At 38.0% G+C, this 18,505-nt stretch overlaps 1 protein-coding gene across 2 annotated transcripts in view; it reads right to left on the bottom strand.

Annotated features, from left to right (window-relative positions):
- Slc17a8 (solute carrier family 17 member 8) overlaps positions 1-18,505 on the bottom strand; it is a 49,530-nt gene that overhangs the window by 10,866 nt on the left and 20,159 nt on the right. Inside the window, exons 3-9 of one of the 2 annotated variants that reach the window (XM_047550686.1) lie at positions 13,711-13,829; positions 11,374-11,488; positions 9,365-9,452; positions 2,785-2,871; positions 2,321-2,460; positions 2,040-2,189; positions 1,010-1,142 (exon numbers count right to left, since the gene is read on the bottom strand). In XM_047550686.1, coding sequence (XP_047406642.1) covers positions 1,010-1,142; positions 2,040-2,189; positions 2,321-2,460; positions 2,785-2,871; positions 9,365-9,452; positions 11,374-11,488; positions 13,711-13,829 — 832 coding nt within the window. The remainder of the gene's footprint in view (positions 1-1,009; positions 1,143-2,039; positions 2,190-2,320; positions 2,461-2,784; positions 2,872-9,364; positions 9,453-11,373; positions 11,489-13,710; positions 13,830-18,505) is intronic. The other variant, XM_047550687.1, reaches the window with a different exon arrangement.

The raw sequence follows: 18,505 nt of genomic DNA, 5'->3' as shown, positions 1-18,505 counted from the left end.
AGTTTTATTTCTGTAAATTGCATATAATTATAGCACCTACTCTATATGGGGATTATGAGGATTAAATAAGATAATATATGTAAAGAACTTAGCTTAGTGTGTGGCATAGAAATCACTCAATAAATTCTAATTTAAAAAGCAAAACAAGAAGAATGGAGAGGTTTAAAAAGGTGAACAGTTATAAACATTGTATGTTCATGACTAATTTCACCTACCTCTTTTGGGAAATCACCTTTCACTTTAGCTTTGTAAAATGAAAACATAAAGCGGGAACTAAACAATCAAAAGAGACTGGTATGTGTGTACTGTGTATTTGTGTGTGCACATGTGTTATGTGTGTATGCATGCACCCCATGCACAAGCATATGTTGGGAAGAAAGAAGACTGTTCAGAAAAAAATACTTTTCTTTCCAGTAGTATGTGCTTGTAATCCCAGAGACTTGGGAGCCTGAAGCAAGAGAATCTCAAGTTCAAGACCATCCTGGGCAACTTAGTAAGTCCCCGTCTCAAAATAAAAAAATGAAAAGGAGTCAGGATATAGCTTCGTGGTAAAGTGCCCATGGGTTCAATCTTCAGTAACGAAAAAAAATAATAATAATAAAAATATTTTCTTTTATGTCTTACCAAAACATACATGTATGTGGAAAGGGATGAAGGAGGAAAGGAAATAAACTATGTAAACAATAAATGTGGAAGAATGTGTGGAAAAGATAAATAATAAATAGATATGTAACTGGAAGTCATGTGGCCTTGGTTTGAGAGGAGGCAAAAGGAACATTTCTTTGGTTTTAAGTATGCGCTAATTTATCAGGCATTAGCTAGTCGTCCTACCTCAGGTTGCACAGGTACAGGTTGAATGGCCACTTGGCAGGGGTATGACAGACAGGACTCAGCTGTCTGCTGGACTCAGGGGTTTCTAAGGTCCATTCCAGTAACTAGACATGGCTTCTAAAGCTTCTTACTCTAATTCTACAGAAGCTGCTTAAACTCTCTGTGAAATCCACAGTACCTCCACAGTTCATGATCTTTCTGACAGTAGTCGTGGTCAAAATTTTCCTGCTTCTTAGATAATCAGCCAGTTGCCCTCCGATTGGCACGACAATTGTCATCACCATGTGTGGGACTGCCGACAAGAGACCCACCTAGAAGCAAAAGGAACCGTGAGCAGCCATCTTTCATTGCTCCTAAAAGACGTCTCTCCGTCATTTCCTGCTCACCCTCATTCCACTGCCCCACAGCCTCCACCAAATCTGATCATTTAATGTGGGATCCAGGATGGTCTGAATTTCATAATAAACACAACAAACGAGTGAATGATTGTAGGCATAGACCTATCTGTCTCCTCCACCAGACGGGAAGCTCCTGAGGAAGAAGATGACTTTTATTCATCACAGAGGCCCCAGCAGCCAGCACAGGGTGCGTGCCCACTGGTGGCAGCCACCATTTGGTGACCATACTGGTTCTTCCAAGGTCTCTTCTGGGTACTCATAGCTAGGCAGACATCGACCTCTGCTAGGTCTTGTTCCTTCCTTGTAGGAAGGAGATTTTATTCTTCCATGATGAAGCTTGTTTCACCATCAAAAGCCTCTCTCCCTGCAAACAGCCTAATGCCAGTGGTTGGGGACACTGAAAGAAGTTCTTTCTAAACAAACCCAAGCAATCATTGTTACTGCTACTACCACCACTGTGGAGAGAAGAGCGTCTAAAAACTGAACTTTCAAGGTTCTTTCTACTACTCATAGTTGATAGAGAGAAAAGAAAACACAACTTTTTATCCTTAACTAATACACATTGAGTTAGCTTGAAAAACACCTCCAAATTAAGTAGAAACGAAATCTTTAGAAGCAGCTTAACACAGATCTGATCCTAAGAAGAAATTAAATACCCAACATACTATGTACTATGTCTGACCTCCAAGTTATTAGATCACAGAACTATTATGAATTATGATCAACAGTTTAATTATTTTATCATACAAATATTTTCTCAGAATCAAGAGAGTTAAAGTTCAAGAATATTTGAAGCATACGTGTGTTTACCTTACTTATTGCAAATCCAAAGACCTCTTCAAAATAAGCAGGCTGACTTATTAAGAGTAGATAAAAGGTCCAACTTCTGCAAAAATTTGCCACAATGATTGCATAAACCGGCAATGATGTGAAAAATCTTTTCCATGGTGTATTAAATTTCTAAGGAGTGAAAATATCATGATATTTTTAGTGAAAATATTGACATTTTATTTTTTGAAGAGTATGACACAATCACTAAGAGAAATACCCATAGAAAGGAGGCAAGACTTTATCTTTCCATTCCTACTTACATTTAGACTGGCCAAGTTGGCGCCTTCTCCTATGCTTGTCTCTATGTATGTCTTCTCCTCATTGGAGATTGTGGGGTGAGCTGCAGGGCACTCATAGGCCTGCAACAGCCAAAACATGTACCAGATAATCCCAAACATACCTGCAGTTAAAAAACAGAAGGCTTGATGATATGGTCTTATTTTCTTCCTTCTTTCAATTTTGAAAATATTCCCAAATAACAATAAGAATTTCTCAGCCAAGAGAAATTATTTTTTTATTTCTCCTGTTGTCATTTGCTGATTTTTAAAAAATCAAGTTTAATATAAATATTAAATTAATCTCAAAGAGATAAGTGTTCCTTTTATATAATAAACTGGTCTTATTAACCTCTGCTTTCATATAATAAACTCTGAGCCAAACCCTTCTAGAATTAAGTGCCATCCCCATGAGTCATGGTGTGAACTCATAAAGACAAACCACTCACCATAAATGTAAAAGACGGAGGCCCATCCAATGTACTGCACCAGTACCCCAGCCAGAGGCATGGCAACCACGGCACCTGCATAGGAGCCTGGAACCAGAAAAGATGGAGGGAAAGTGACCAGTCGCTATGGAAACCTTTGCAGCCCATTTTAATGTGACAAAGCTGATGACAAATCACCCTGAGCCTCTGTGGCACACTCCCAGTGTGCCCTAAAAAAGGACTCCCGGAAAGGAAGGTCAACACGATGCCCCTTAGCTTCACCCAGGGACCATCCAGGGATTAGACAAATATTGCTTGGGTGCCATGATTTGGAAGTACATGAAAGAATGGAATCAGAAGATGAGAAAAATCTAAGAGAATTTTTAAGAATTTAAATAGGCACAGCATGGGGTGCTGTGAAAGAACATATGGAACCTGCCTTGCAGAGTTCACGGCTGGGAGGATTCTCACCTACGTCCTTAAATAAGTGACACTGAACTATTAAAAGGATTTTTTTTATAGTCTTGATATTTTAAAAAGGAAAGGAAACAGCTGAATTCCAGGATGGAACAAAGTTTTTTGTCTCCACTTCCTAAATAGATACTTTTTTTTTTTTTTTTTGGTGCTGGAAATTGAACCCAGAGCCTTGTGCATGCAAGGTAAGCACTCTACCAACTGAGCTATATCCCCAGCTCATAAATAGATACATTTCGAAAGTTAATTTCTGTTGAATAAAAATTAGAGGAGGCCATTATTTTGAATGAGGTTTTTGCACTGGGCCCCAACAGAGCAGACTGAAAATCAAAATGAAGTTACTCATGCTGAAGTTCCACCAATCCAAAATTAAGCTATTTATCTGACTTTTCAAGAAACCAATGTTCCAAACAGGCCAGTTTAATTGGCATGGTGGAGTGCTCTATATCTTAATACTTACACAAAAAAGATAACCTAGTGTTAGCCTGATATTTTTCCATTGTCATATGTACTTGTCCCTGCTGTCCTGCAAGGAAAGTAACTTTGAAATGATCAATCTGCTTTTTGTTCTTCATCTTTTTTCAGCCTTCTTCTGTACATAAAAGACACTATTTGCCAACCACACGATTCTATATTTAGAAGACCCAAAAACTCTACTACAACACATAAATGAATTCAGCAAAGTAGCAGGGTATAATTAATACCCACAACTCAATTGTGTTTCTATACACCAATGACGAATCAGTTAAAATTCGTCATTGAAAGAAAAAATCAGGAAAACTATCCCACTCACAATAGCCTTGAAAAAAATAAAATATTTGGGAATCGATCTAACAAAAGAGGTGAAGGACCTCTACAATGAAAACTATAGAACACTGAAGAAAGAAATTGAAGAAGACCTTCAAAAATGGAAAGACCTCCCATGTTCTTGGATAGACAGAATTAATATTGTAAAATGGCCATACTACCAAAGCACTATACAGATTTAATGCAATTTCTATTAAGGTTCCAATGACATTCTTTGTAGAAATAGAGAAAGCAATCATGAAATTCATTTGGAAAATAAGGGACCCAAAATGACCAAAGCCATCCTTAACGAGAAAAGTGAAGCAGGAGGTGTTACAATATCAGAACTTAAATTATATTACAGAACTATAGTAACAACAGCATGGTATTGGCACCAAAACAACCATGAAGACAAATGGATCAGAATAGAAGACACAGAAATACACCCACATAAATACAGTTATCTCATACAGACAAAGGCACCATTAATATACATTGGAAAAAAGACAGCCTCTTCCACAAATACTGCTGAGAAACCTGGAAACCCACATATAGCATAATGAAATTAGACCCCTAACTCTCAGCCTGCACAAAACTCAACTCAAAATGGAATAAGGACTAGCCTTAGATCAGAGACCCTGCAATTACTAGAAGAAAAAATAGGACCAAATCTCCATCACATCAGCTTAGGAACAAACTTCCTCAACAAGACTCCTAAAGTACAAGAAGTAAAATCAAGAATCAATAAATGGGACGTATCGAACTAAAAGGCCTCTTCACAGCAGAAGAAACAATCAAGAATGTGAAGAGAGACCTTACAGATTGGGAGAAAATTTTCATCACCTGCATGTCAGATAGAGCATTAATCTCCAGGATATATAAAGAACTCAAAAAAACCTAATACCAAAAAAACAAATAACCCACTTAATAAATGGGCAAAGGAACTGAACAGATACTTCACAGAAGAAGAAATACAATCGGTCAACAAATATATGAAAAAATGTTCAACATCACTAGCAATTAGAAATGCAAATTAGAACTACACTGAGATTTTATCTCACTCCAATCAAAATGGCAATTATCAAGAATTCAAGTAACAGTAAATGTTAGTGAGGATGTGGGGGGGAAAGGTACACTCATACATTGCTTGTGGAACTGTGAATTGGTATAACCACTCTGGAAAGCAGCATGGAGATTCCTCAGAAAACTTGGAATGGAACTATCATTTGACCCAATTATCCCATACTTGGCATATACCCAAAAGATTTAAAATCAGTATATTATACTGATACAGTCACAACAATGTTTATAGCAGCTCAATTCACAATAACTAAGCTATGGAACCAACCTAGGTGCCCTTCAACAGATGAATGGATACAGAAAATGTGGTGCATTATACACCATGGAATATTACTCGGTCATAAAGAAGAATGAAATTAAGGCTTTTGCCAGTAAATGAGTGGAAGTGAAGACTATCCTGCTAAGTGAAATAAGCCAATCCTAAAAAAACAAAGACTGAAAGTTCCTTCTGATATGTGGATGCTGACTCACAATAGCCAGCGGGGTAGAAGAAGGAGTAGAAGTTCACTGGATTGGACAGGGGAGAGTCAGAAAAAAGACAGGGGAATGGGAATGGAAAAGACAATAGAATGAATGGGACATAACATTCATATATGAATCCACAACCAGTGTAACCACATCACGTATAACCATGAATCCACATCACATATAACCAAAAAAAATGGGAAGTTATACTCCATGTATCATATGTCAAAATACAGTCTACTGTTGTGTATAACTAAAAAGAACAAATAAAAATTTTTTTAAAAATACATGGTTACATAAACCAGGTATAGTAACACCTGCCTATAATCCCAGCAACTGGGGAAACTGAGGCAAGAGAATCACAAGTTCAAGGCTAGTCCGAGCAACTTTAGCAAGATGCGCCTCAAAATTTAAAAAATAATAAAAAGGGCTGGAGATGTGGCTTAATGGTAGCATGGCTCTGAGTTCCATTCCCAGAAGTGCAATAAATAAATAAATAGTCACACAAATGCCAACTGTTACTGCTTTTATCATGTACACCATGACTGCGTATTTTTTTTTTAACCTCAGAATTCCTCAAACCAATAAGGAAAGACTCCAATGTCTATGTCAGAAAAAGGATGCCACTTTTGATTCTATGTGTGGAGAGGGTGGTCTGCTGCCCTAGGCCAATACCCTGGGAGGAGGTGGGTGATACCAAGGCATGCCGGGACAGGGGAGGGTCAGGAATAACCAACAGCAGCTGTGAGACATTGTATGCTTTCTGTGTGCTGAGTACTATTCTGAGTACTCTGTCCCCATGATTTTATTCAACCCTTCAGCTTGATGACTTAGGTGCCAATATTTCCATTTTACAGGAGAAAACAAACCTAGGGAAGGTGAAACAAATTGCCTGAGGTCACACAGATATAAGTCCTTTTTTGTGTGGGACTCTGAAGCCTTTCCTTGTAATGACATTTCCTGTGGATATTCTTTAACAGTGCCACACCTTAACTGAGAAATGTAATAAGGCCAGTGACTTTGATCAGATAACTTTCCTTGAGATTCAAACCATTTCTTAAATCAGCCCTTGTAGGATCATAAAAACACACTAAGGATAGGGAGTCATTTTCAGGGCGGAGCCTTACACTCTCCTAGGTTGAGTGGGAGGGTGGAGATGTTCTTGAACTACAAACAAGAGGCCAGAGATGGTTTCTAAAGATAAGAAAGGCTAAAGATGTAAGATATCTGAGCTGTCCATGGAATTCCACATGAAGCACAAGAAAGGGACATTGTTGAATAGTTTATAACAAATTCCCAGAAAACACTTTGCTGGTATTGTTATTTAAAGGAGATAGAGTGAAGAAGAGATAAATAAAACATTCAATGAATAAAAATAAATAAATAAATAAATAAATAAATAAATAAATAAATAAATAAAAACTGGAAACCCAAACAGACCAATAGGTGACTGGCCAAATATTATTAAAATACCATTACATAGTGGTTTACTATGGAATCATTAAAATTATAGTGTAAGAATACTTAATATAAAAAATGAAACATTGTTGAAAGGGAAAAGGAAGTTACAAAATACTGTAATAGTGTGATCCTATGTATGTAAAAGAGAACAATTGTGTGCATTTGTATGCATTTCTGTGTGCAACTTGTAAATTGAATAAAGATGACACATTTTGATTGCCAAAAAAAATAAAAATAAAAATAAAACATTCACAAAAATAAAGAAGTAGTGCAGGTTCGCTTGTCTTAAGAAAGGCATTGAGCTTAAAAAATCAGCAGAGAGGTGGGGCAACATGGGAAGACCCTCCAGGAATGTGTCACCACAAACAGACCAGTATGCTCTTTTGTTTGAGACAGACCAGTTTGGGCTCTTCTGTTTGTTTATGTTTGTTTGCTTATTAGTTTTGAGGTGCTGGGAATCAACCCAGGTCTTCAGATATGCTAGGCAAGTACTTTACCTCCGAGCTGCATCCCCAAGCCAGACAGACCAATTAGAACACCTACTCACACACCAAACCATCTTTACAGCAGCTAAGGAAGCCAGCTCAACTGTGCTCAGACAGCCTAAGGAGCTTAATGAGGAAGAGTTAACCGCTTCCAGAATAAATTCTTTATGAAAAAAATTAAACTAGTATTTGGGATTATGCTGAGAGTAGATTGGCTCATATGGACAAAGACAGTGAAATGAGAACCCAGAGGACTTTGATTCCTAGATAAGGAATCTGAATATCAACAAAGCAGAGAGATCTACTTAGGCTGGAGCAACAACCAAGAGTCTATGGCCAAATCTCCCTACCCTAAACTAGACCATAAAGGGAGGATGCTTTGTATCTTCCCAGAATAAAAACTAGGAATTAAGAGTAAAAGTTCCTAAAACAATTATATGACTAAAATGTGTTCCCAACATAGTATGTAAAATTAACTTTTCTCTTAGCAAGTGATTCTTTCATAGGCAGAAACTGGTTTGTTGGTTTATTTGTTTGTTTGTTCATTTATACTAGGGATTAAATACAGGGGCCCTTTACCACTGAGCTACATCCCCCGTCCTTTTGGTTTATTTTGAGACAGGGTCTCCCTTAGTTGCTGAGGGTCTTGCTAAGGTGCCCAGGCTGGCCTCAAACTTGTGATTCTCCCACCTTGGCCTTCTGAGTCACTGAGATTATAGGTGTGTGCTGCCATACCCAGCAGAAACTGTTTAAAAAAAAAAAAAACAACTCTCATTTCTCATCGTATTTATTTTAATGATTATATTGCAATGAATCAATAAAGATAATAGTTATCTAAAAAGGAAGAAAGGAATAAAACCAAACAAAACAAAAAAATAGGACAAACCTAAGTTCCCATCCTGACCATATTGTAACTTTTGCACCTTAAGGCACAAAAAATATATATTTTGCAACTGTGTTGATAGCAGGAACCTGTGCTGTCCTTTTCCTACTGTGGATCAAGACCTGGGTGAAACCCCTCAGAACACTGAGTACTACCAGGGATATCCAGAGGGCCTGTCCCAAAGGGATAGCTTAGAGTGAGGCAAAATTTTAGCAAGGTAAAGTTTGGAGCCCCAGAAATTGTATCACTATTTGGGGGCCACTAGTTTAGTTAACAGTAAGATGAATGGGTTCCATTTATATCTGGAATATAATGGCAACTAATTTAAATATCTCTGTGAAATGTGTATGTGGTAGTAGTGGGTAGTAAGGAAAGTTCCATATCTAGAGTCAGGTGATCTCATTCCACCTCCACAACAGAGCATCTGTGTGACACAGGGCAAGTCTTGGGCTTTAGTTTCAATGTAAAAAGAAGAAGGGTGGGAGGATTAATCATCCCATCTCTTCCATTTTCATCTTTGGCAAAAGTCATCTGTTGGCTAATTCAACAATCACTTCCAACACCTTCTTTCTTCTCCTTCTCTACTACAAAGGTAGGGAAACTAGGCACTTGCTTTCCTAAGCTTCTCTGCAGATAGGAAAGACTATGACACAATGAGGACCAAGAAAATATGCGTGGAAGTCAGGTGAGGGGTTTAGAAAAGCTTTTGATTTCCCAATGAAAGGAACAAATGGAGCAAGCCTAAGAATAAAATGTTATCACTCTAAGGACTACAGAGCAGAAGTCAGAATCTGCCTATGCCTTCAATGGATCATTGAGCCCCAGAATCAACACCAGCAACCACTCATCTTGGGAATTCTGTTAGGTGAAAAGAGGAGACTCTGTTTAAGGTCTTAGCAAGGTTTTCAGTGACTTGGAGTCAGAAAGCATTTCTAAATGAAACTTGCTATGATTCTAATACCCTTACCACAAAAGGAAGTCGTGGCCAGCCGACTTCTCTCCAAAGGTGGTGCCCACTTGCTCCACATCCCATGGCAGGCTGGGTAAGTCACACCCTGGCAGAAGGGTTGAAAATCGATTATTAAGTTTGACTCCAATTTCTGTTTGTGTTTAAAGCATGGATGCTGCTTCTTCTACAGTCTACAATATAAAAACCCAGTGTAAAAACCCGACACTGATATAGATTGAAGTTTTTGTCCCCACCAATTGCATATGTTGAGAGCTAATCCCTAGTATGATGGTATTTGGAAATGGGCCTTGGGAGGTGATTAGGGCATAAAGATAGTCCTCAAGAATAGGATTGATGCCCTTATATGAGACTACAGGGAGCACCCTTGTCCTTTCAGCCACATGAGGACACAGAGAGAAGATGGCTATGATCCAGAAAACAGGCCCTCACCAGATACTGAATCTGCTGAATCTGCCTGAATCTTAGACTTGCCAACCATGAGAAATAAAGTTGTATTGTTAGATGTTCAAACAGATTGAAAAGCCACTAAATAGCATAATTCATTTATTTTGATTCATAATGCAGATACTGAAATTTGAACACAATTCAAATGCAAGCTGGGTGGAGAACTGGAAGGATGTCTTTGTATTTGATATTATTAAAGAATGTCAGTGTTGGAAGTGACTCCCACTGTCAGGTCCCCTCATTTGAAGACACAGAAGCTGAGGCCTCAGAGTCATTAAGTGACTTATAAAGATCTTCGACTTCATCTTCATGGTTGCCTATGTCACATTCTTTCCACCACTTCAGTATTTCCCAAAGTATGACCTGAGTCCCTGCAGTGGGACTAGAGTGAGACTAGAGTTGAATTTGAACTGCAATAATAATATATGTCTTAGTTATAATTGTTACATATATATTCTAATATGCTTTTGACAAAAAAAAAATAGCAACCTCAAACCCATGATTTCAAAGATACTGTTGTGTAGAATAAGGAATTTTATTTTTGTTTTTGAAGAGAGTTGATCTAAGGAAAAACAATAGACAAATTGTAAGACAAGTCATTCAAGGACATAACAAAGGTTAGAGGAGAATGACAGAGTTTGGGAAATGGTGCTGTCCATCAGGAGTTGGTGAATCTGACCCAATTTGACCCACGATCTGTTTTTGTACAAGATTTTTACATTTTAAAGTCCTCAAGAAGAAAAAAAAATTAAAAGAAGATAATATCTCATGGCACATAGAAATCATGTGAAAATCAAATTTCAGGATCCAAAATGTCACTGGAACACAATCCTGCCCATTTGCTTCCACGGTGTCTGTGGCTCTTTTGTACAATAACAGCAATATCAAGGAATTGCTACAGATGCCATGTGGACTGCAAATCTCAGAGTATTTACCTTGCAGTTCTGAATGATGCTGCTTCCTCCACTGAATTGTATCTTTCACCCTTAGAAATTTACTTAAGTTTTTTTTTTTTTTTTCTTTTTTCTTTTGGCAGCACTGGGATTTGAATCCAGGGGCATGGGCCATTCTACCACTGAGCTACATCCGCAGCCTTGTTTTATTTTTTGAGACAAGTTCTCACTAAGTTACTAAAGATATTAAGTTGCTGAGACTGGTCTCAAACTTGGAATCTTCCTCTGGAGTTGCTGGGATTATAGGTATGTGCCACTGTACCCAGCAGAAATTTACAGATTGATTAATAAATGTATTTACATTGCTTTCACTAAAGGAAAGAGTCTTTGTTATGTTGAACTGTAGGTCTGGGGCTTCGGTTTTATCATCTGTTAAAACGAAGGGGGTTAGATTAGATTATCTCTAAGATTTCTAAGGAATGAATAGTCCTTTATTATTTATAAATATGAAGACACACAAAGCATTTTAATTAAAATATTCATAACTTTCACTATTACCAGAGAGCAGGATAAGGTGGGAGATAGAAAAACTGAGTAAAACCAAATTTTCTAAAATGACCATACTGTCTCTAGTAATATCAAAAACTGTAAGGAAAACGTGTTTCCTACCTCCACTAGACCCTGCAAAATCCTGACACACATGACACAGCCGTAGTGCACTCTGGCCGCAGAAGGAATGAACATGTTCAAGGTCGATGTTAAGAAGATGGCAGCCCCAAAAACCCTAGGGGATCGAAGCACTGTGTTATTGGACAGGCTGAGAATGGCTGAGACACTTCAGTTAAACATCAGCAATAACTCTAACAGTTCATGAAAGATCCTTATAGAAATTAAGAGACATTAATACAGAGAAATAGGTGGTGTGTGGGTGTCTGGTGTCCCCAAAGCTAGACTCCTCAGTTGCTTTCATTCCCAAGCTCCAGTTGGTGAACCAATTATGGACATGTTTATGGTAGCTCAGGGATGTCCTGCTTGGATGATATCCTGGTAAGTTACGAAATGACTAGATCGAAGTGAATTTGCTGAAGACCCACCAATCTTCCTGTTTCCACCCTAGTGACCCTTCCTATTACCTATGGCTTCTGCCTCTTTAGGGTTTTTGCTTACTGCTTCCCACACCGCTTTCAGTGTATGATGAGGGGACACAGACTATCCAAGAAGCATCTTAGGACCTAGATCAGCACAGCACAAGTTATATGCTTCTCTTAGCAAATTTCCTGCCAATGTCACTTACCATCTCCTCCCTACCCAGCAAAAAAGAGCAAGCAGCATTTACTTCCTTTCTCCCATGTGTTAATGACTCTTCAACCCTTTCCATAATATGGAAGACTATATATATTATGTGTGATTTCTTTTTAGGGCCATGTTATATTTTAGATGTGGCATCCCTTGAAAGCTCCTGTGTGAGACAATAGAAGGTTTGGAGGAGAAATTATTCATCAGTGAATTAATGCCTGGTGGGATTAACTGAGTGGTAACTAAAATGGTAGGGTGTGGCTGGAGGAGGTGGGAATTGGCGGCATGGCTTTGGAGTATATATTTGTATCTGGCAAGTGGAGACCTCTCTCTCTGCTTTCTGATCACCATGTTTGCTGCTTCCCTCTGACACACTCTTCTGCCACGATGTTCTGCCTCACCTCGAATCCTGAGGAATGAAACTGGCCTTCTTTGGACTAAGACCTCTAAAACCAAGAGTCCTATAATATAACTCTTCCTACTCTGCAATTGTTCTCATTGGCTCCTTTTAGTCACAGTGTCAAAAAAGCTGACTAAAACAGACCAAGATGTAAACAGTAACCAGGTAGACCATAGCAACCAATATTTGGCCACTTTTTAAGAATAATATAATAGGTAACAATAAATAAAAACTACAAATTAGGTAAGAGCATAAATAAAGACAGTTATGCTTATACATTTTTAGATCTTAGGGTAGTGACTTTCAAACTTTTTGATCTTAACCCTTAAAATATATTTTATTTTGCAGCCCAGTCTTACACTCATACACACGAATATAACTTCAACAAGTTTCAAAAACCAATACCTACCCTTATATGCAATTCATTCAGATACATTCTAGTCTGTTTTTTATTATCTTCTTTTCTATTTCTTTCTCTTTATAAAATACTTACTGGTAAATCACTATATTGATTTCACAACCATCTAATGAGTTGTACTTCAGAGTTTGACATATACTGCCTTACAAAACGTAATATACTTCATGAAATCAATTTATGTAAAATCATATAAGAAATACATCGAAAGGGACCTGGAGATCTCTTGCACATTCCTTTTCTGATATACAGTATACTCTACAACATCTTCTCCAAGTGGCCATCTTCCTCTGCATGAATACCTCTACATGACAGAGAACTCACTGCTTATTGAGACAGTTCATTCTGTTATTAGACACTTAAATGCTCAAACAACTCCCATAGAGTCTCGAGAAGATTAAAAAAACATATCTGGAAGTCTAGAGGCAAGTCCTTGATACTCACATGACGGAACCTTTATGATCGTGGACAATATTAACATAAGTACATAGGATTACAGAACATCTCTGGTCAAAGGGAACTAAAGCACAATTTAGTTCAATGTTTCCATTTCACAGATGACATAACTGTGGTCCAGAGAGTGAGGAAAAGTGACTCAACAGAGGCAATTTGGTAAGCCAGGATAAGGGACCAGGAGCAACTTCTTTAAGACTCAGAGCTAATTGTTCTCTTTACTATATAATCAATGAGTTGCAAGGTAAATTTCATTGGCAAAAAAGTTAATTGAAAGAGACTCTTAAGAGGATCATCTGGGATCAATATCTATGAATTGCATTTATCTGGATGGTTCCTGTTTTTCATTCTGCACCCCCAAATCAAGACCCTATTATGCAGATTTTTTAAAAGTACAAAGTTGTATGATAACCTGTGCAGCACACATATCAATCTGTCTTACCTGTTAGCAGCAAACTTGTTTGAAATGAAACCACCTGGAATTTGTGTCACAATATAACCCCAGAAAAAAGATCCATGGATAAGGCCCACTGTCTCTGGATCCCAGTTAAACTGTGCCATCTGCAAATGAGAAATCAGATACAATATGTTTATAAAATAACAATTGACCACCATTTTCACCAATGATCCTACATAAAAACCCCATGAGGTTCTTCTTTACTTCTTTTATTCCACAAACACTTCTGTAAGGCATCTTGCACACTTCAGATACAGCAGTGATAGTGAGACTCCTTGCTCTAATGTATCTTGCCTTCTAGTGAAAGGAAGGAGAGATGTGCACAAATTATGTATATGTACGTATATATATATATTATATATGTATGTGTATTACATATATAAATTAGATATATATATGCTTGTGTGTATAGTGATTAGTGCTAAATATAAAATAAAACAGTGTGTGAATAAAACAAAAAATAAGTTCTAGGATTACTGGGTTATTTAGTAGGTTATTCAGATATCAGTTCAGTGATCGTGTAAAGGGAATCAGAGTCTTAAGTGTCATTTCTTAATGAGGGTAATAAAATCCATTCTACTTGCTTTATCCAGCTTCTGTCAATCACATCATCCCTTTCTCGTGCCTTTCTCTCTGGTCAGATACTGCTTCTCTGAAAGCAATGATACCTAAAAAGGACACTTGGATCTACTGAGAATTTTCATCATCATTTGAGCCCAATTAAATCATAATGGTGGACCAAGAACTTAAACAGATATTTCTCCAAGGAAGACAAGCAGATGGCCATACATCTATATGAAGAGATGTCCGATGTCACCAATCATCAGTGAAATACAAGTCAAAACCATAATGAGATATTAGTTCTCACCTGTCAGGATGGCCATTATCAAAAGAAGATGGGGACTGGGGTCATGGCTCAGTGGTAGAATACTTGCCTAGCATGTGTGATGCACTGGGTTTAATACTCAGCACTACATAAAAATAAATAAATAAAATAAAGGTATTGTGTCCATCTACAACTAAAAAAATCTATATTTTTTTTAAAAAGACAGAAAGTTGACACACACTGGTGAGGATGTGGAGAAACTGGAATGTGTACATACTGCTAGTGGGAAAACAGGATGGTGCAGCCACCATGGAAAACAGTACAGAGGCTCCTCAAAAATTAAAAAAAGAACTAAAAATATGATTCAGCGATCTCACTTCTGGATATTTATCCAAAAGAATTAAAATCTGGACCTCAAAGGTATCTGCACTCTCATCTTCATTGAAGCATTATTCGCAATAGCCAAGTTATAGAAATGACATGAATATCTGCTGACAGATGAATAAAGAAAATGTGGTATATACATTTAATGAAATATGATTCAGCCTTTAAAAAAATAAGGAAATTCAATATTGTCCAACAACTTGGATGAACTAAGGGAAATATGACAGTCACAGAAAGACAAATACTATGTGATTCCACTTACACAAAGCATCTGAAATAGTCAAATCACAGAATCAAAGTATAATGGTGGTTGTCAGGGGCTGGAGAGAAATGGGGAGTTACTAATCAATGGGCATAAAATTTCAGTCAAGCCAGATAAACAGGCTCTAGAGAGCGGCTGTACAATACTGTACTTATGGGCAACAATAATGGACACTTAAAATTTATTAACAGGGTAGTTCTCATGGTAAGCATTCTTATCACAAAAAAGTTTAAAAATTAAAAATTATATGAACCATTACTATAATAAGCTGAGCACTTTGTCAAGTACTGTGGTAGGCTGAAATATGGCCCCCAAAAGATATCCACATCAAAGCCCTGGAAGATATAAATGCAGGTCTTCACAGATGTGAGAAGTCAAGGACCTGGAAATGAAATATTCTGGATTATCCAGCTGGGTCCTAAATCCAAAGGCAAGTGTCTTTATAAGAGAAAGGCAGAGGGAGATTTGAGACAGAAGAGAAGACACACAGAGAGGAAAAGGCTATGTGAAGATGGAGGGAGCAAATGGAGGGATTGTCACAAACCAAGGAACTCCTGGGGCCACCACAAGCTGAAAGAGTCAAGGAAGGATTCTCTGCTAAAGACATCAAAGGAGATGAGCCCTGCCAACACTTTGATTCCAGACTTCTGTTCTGCGCAACTATGAGAGAATAAATTTCTGCTGTTTTAAGCTATCAGGTTTACGGTAATTTGTTATAAGGAAACTGATATAAGTAACATCAAATGAATTAAGTATTTAAATTATCTCACTTGATCTTCAAAGCAGTCCCTTTTTCAATCATTTTTTTATTTGTTCTAATTAGTTGCTCAATTCACAATAGTTAAACTATGGAACCAATCTAGATGCCCTTTAACAGATGAATGGATAAAGAAAATGTGATATATATGTGTGTATATATGTATATACATATATATGATGGAATATTATTCAGCTTTAAAGAAGAATGAAATTCTGGCATTTGCTGGTAAATGGATGGAATTAGAGAATATTGTGCTAAGAGAATAAGCCAAAACCAAAAAACCAAAGGCTGAATGTTTTCTCTGATATGCGGATGCTAATTCACAATAAGAGGAGTGGATAGGGAAGAATAGAGTTACTTCATATTAGGTAGAGGGGAGTAAAGGGAAGGGCAGGGGTAGGGGGGAAGGAATGATAGTAGAGTTTCCATCTTTACAATAAGGTCAATGAGCATTAGCAATGAATTGCTAGAAATGCTGGTTCCTGTCTCCTTTTAAGAGGATTGCGCCTCTCCTCCATGGACTTCTCCCCTGCTGACCAGCAGGTCTGATGGGAAGGTAAGAATAGAAAGAGTTAAACCACAGCCTAGACTCAGCTAATCTGCTTTTTCCTCCCCTGGATGGAGTATATTCTAGACTTCAGCTCCTCCTCAGGCTGGGTCTCCCTGTCCATGGCACAGACCATACAAGCAGCCATAACCAAACTGCTTCCTACAATTCACTCTCATGAGATTCCCCCTCAGTCCTTCAGTAACCCCCTTTTTAACCTGAACTGGCCTCACTGCACCTCTGTTCTTTGCAACCAGCAAACCCTGATGAGGACACAAGGGCAACTTGCTCAAAACCCCAGAGCTAATAATAGCAGTCAAGTTAAAAAGAAGGTCTGGCCAACTCCAAAGCCCATCCTCTTAACCTGTAATACTTGTGATCCACGGGAAGGACTTTGGACTTTCCTCAGTGTAATGTGAAATAATCACAAGGTTTCTCAAACTTCAGTCATTTTTTGCTTACCATATGCCAGATACTATTCTTAGTACCCCACGCGTTTTAACACTTTTGCAGGGGAGACGGTGCCAGAGATTGAACCAAGGACCTTGAGCACATGCTCTACCACTGAGTTACACCCTCAGTCCTAACACATAATTTTTAAACTAAAAAGTAATTATCTGCACATTAGTTAAAATCACCCTTTATGCCACCTATAGAACACATGCCACATAGTTCTACCTATTCACACTGCCTCTCTCTCTCTCTCTCTCTCTCTTTTTCTCTCTCTCTCTCTCTCTCTCTCAGAAATGAGGGCTGCAACATTTCTCAGTGCAAAATATCTCATTTTCCCCGTATAAAACAAAATAAACAGACAAAACAAAAGTACCAGGCAGACCACTTTGTGATCTGGTTGGACATACTCGGCAGATACCTAAGCTGTGTTCTACTTGGACAAGAGAGAAATTGCCTGATGGAAATTGGAGAACCTCCGAAATGCTACTAAACTCCCACTCTTGAGGCCAGAGAGAATCATGTAAAGCACGTTTTAGATCTCAATCAATTCCTCTAAGACTCCAGAAGGCAAAACCATAGAAACTAGAGAGCACACACTAGCATTGTTCCTCGGCTTTATCAAAATGTCTTTTCTATATGCCTCAAAGCAGATTCTATTGACCCAGGCCTGTCTTTTCAGGCAACAAACAAATGCAAAACAGCATCTCATTTTGATCTGGGTCTCAGCAGACAAGTTTTAATTAGCCGGCCTTGCTCACAAAAGACTGAAAGAATGCATGTGATACACATCTGAAACCTCACTAATATACATCATTCTTTATTTTTAAAATGCATGATATGCTTCTCTACCTCTGTCCCAACCCTGGCACCATCCCCGACAAAAAGACAGGATATCTTTTTAGACAGGTTCAGCTGTGGCATAAAAAAGAAACTAGAAGAATCTCCATGGTGCTGTTTTCCTCTAGCAGAATAATCTTAGTTTTTTTTTTGTTGTTGTTGTTATTGTTTGTTTGTTTTTTAAAGCCTGCAGTCCAACTGAAGACCTGTTTTTAATGGACTGACATCAAATTTTCCCAAGCCAGTGCTTGGCAGGAGACTATTCCAGATGATGCTAATAGATGTCACATGCCATCATGTCACTCCAAGAATACTGTATCTCATGTGCCCATCCTGGACAGTTGCATAGGACACAAACCAGTACAGGTAACACCTTCTTCAATGCACAGCCAGCAAAGCAATGAATTCCCAGTCTGGGAAACTGATCTAAAAATTTCTCCAAATACAGGTAGGAGGAACCAGAGAACTATTAGATAACTCGCTGCAAACACATCTCCACAGGAGTCATTTCAGGGCATGTGTTCAGCTTGGCAAAATATATATTTATTGGGTGTCCAGTGAACATACATTTTAATTTGGTATTTTTCTCCCATAACCTTGTTGTAGGCCTATTGTTTAAGAAATAAACCAGATTTTGTGTTTCTAATGAATTGTCAAACAATTTTATTAAATCACACCAGAGTTTGCTTGCTTAAGACTGTAGCAGCCTCT

Source organism: Sciurus carolinensis, chromosome 4 (genome assembly GCF_902686445.1).
Source record: "Sciurus carolinensis chromosome 4, mSciCar1.2, whole genome shotgun sequence".
Classification (NCBI taxonomy): Eukaryota; Metazoa; Chordata; class Mammalia; order Rodentia; family Sciuridae; genus Sciurus; species Sciurus carolinensis.
Note: the sequence above shows the minus strand (reverse complement) of the source record. Positions and strands in the feature narration are given on the sequence as shown.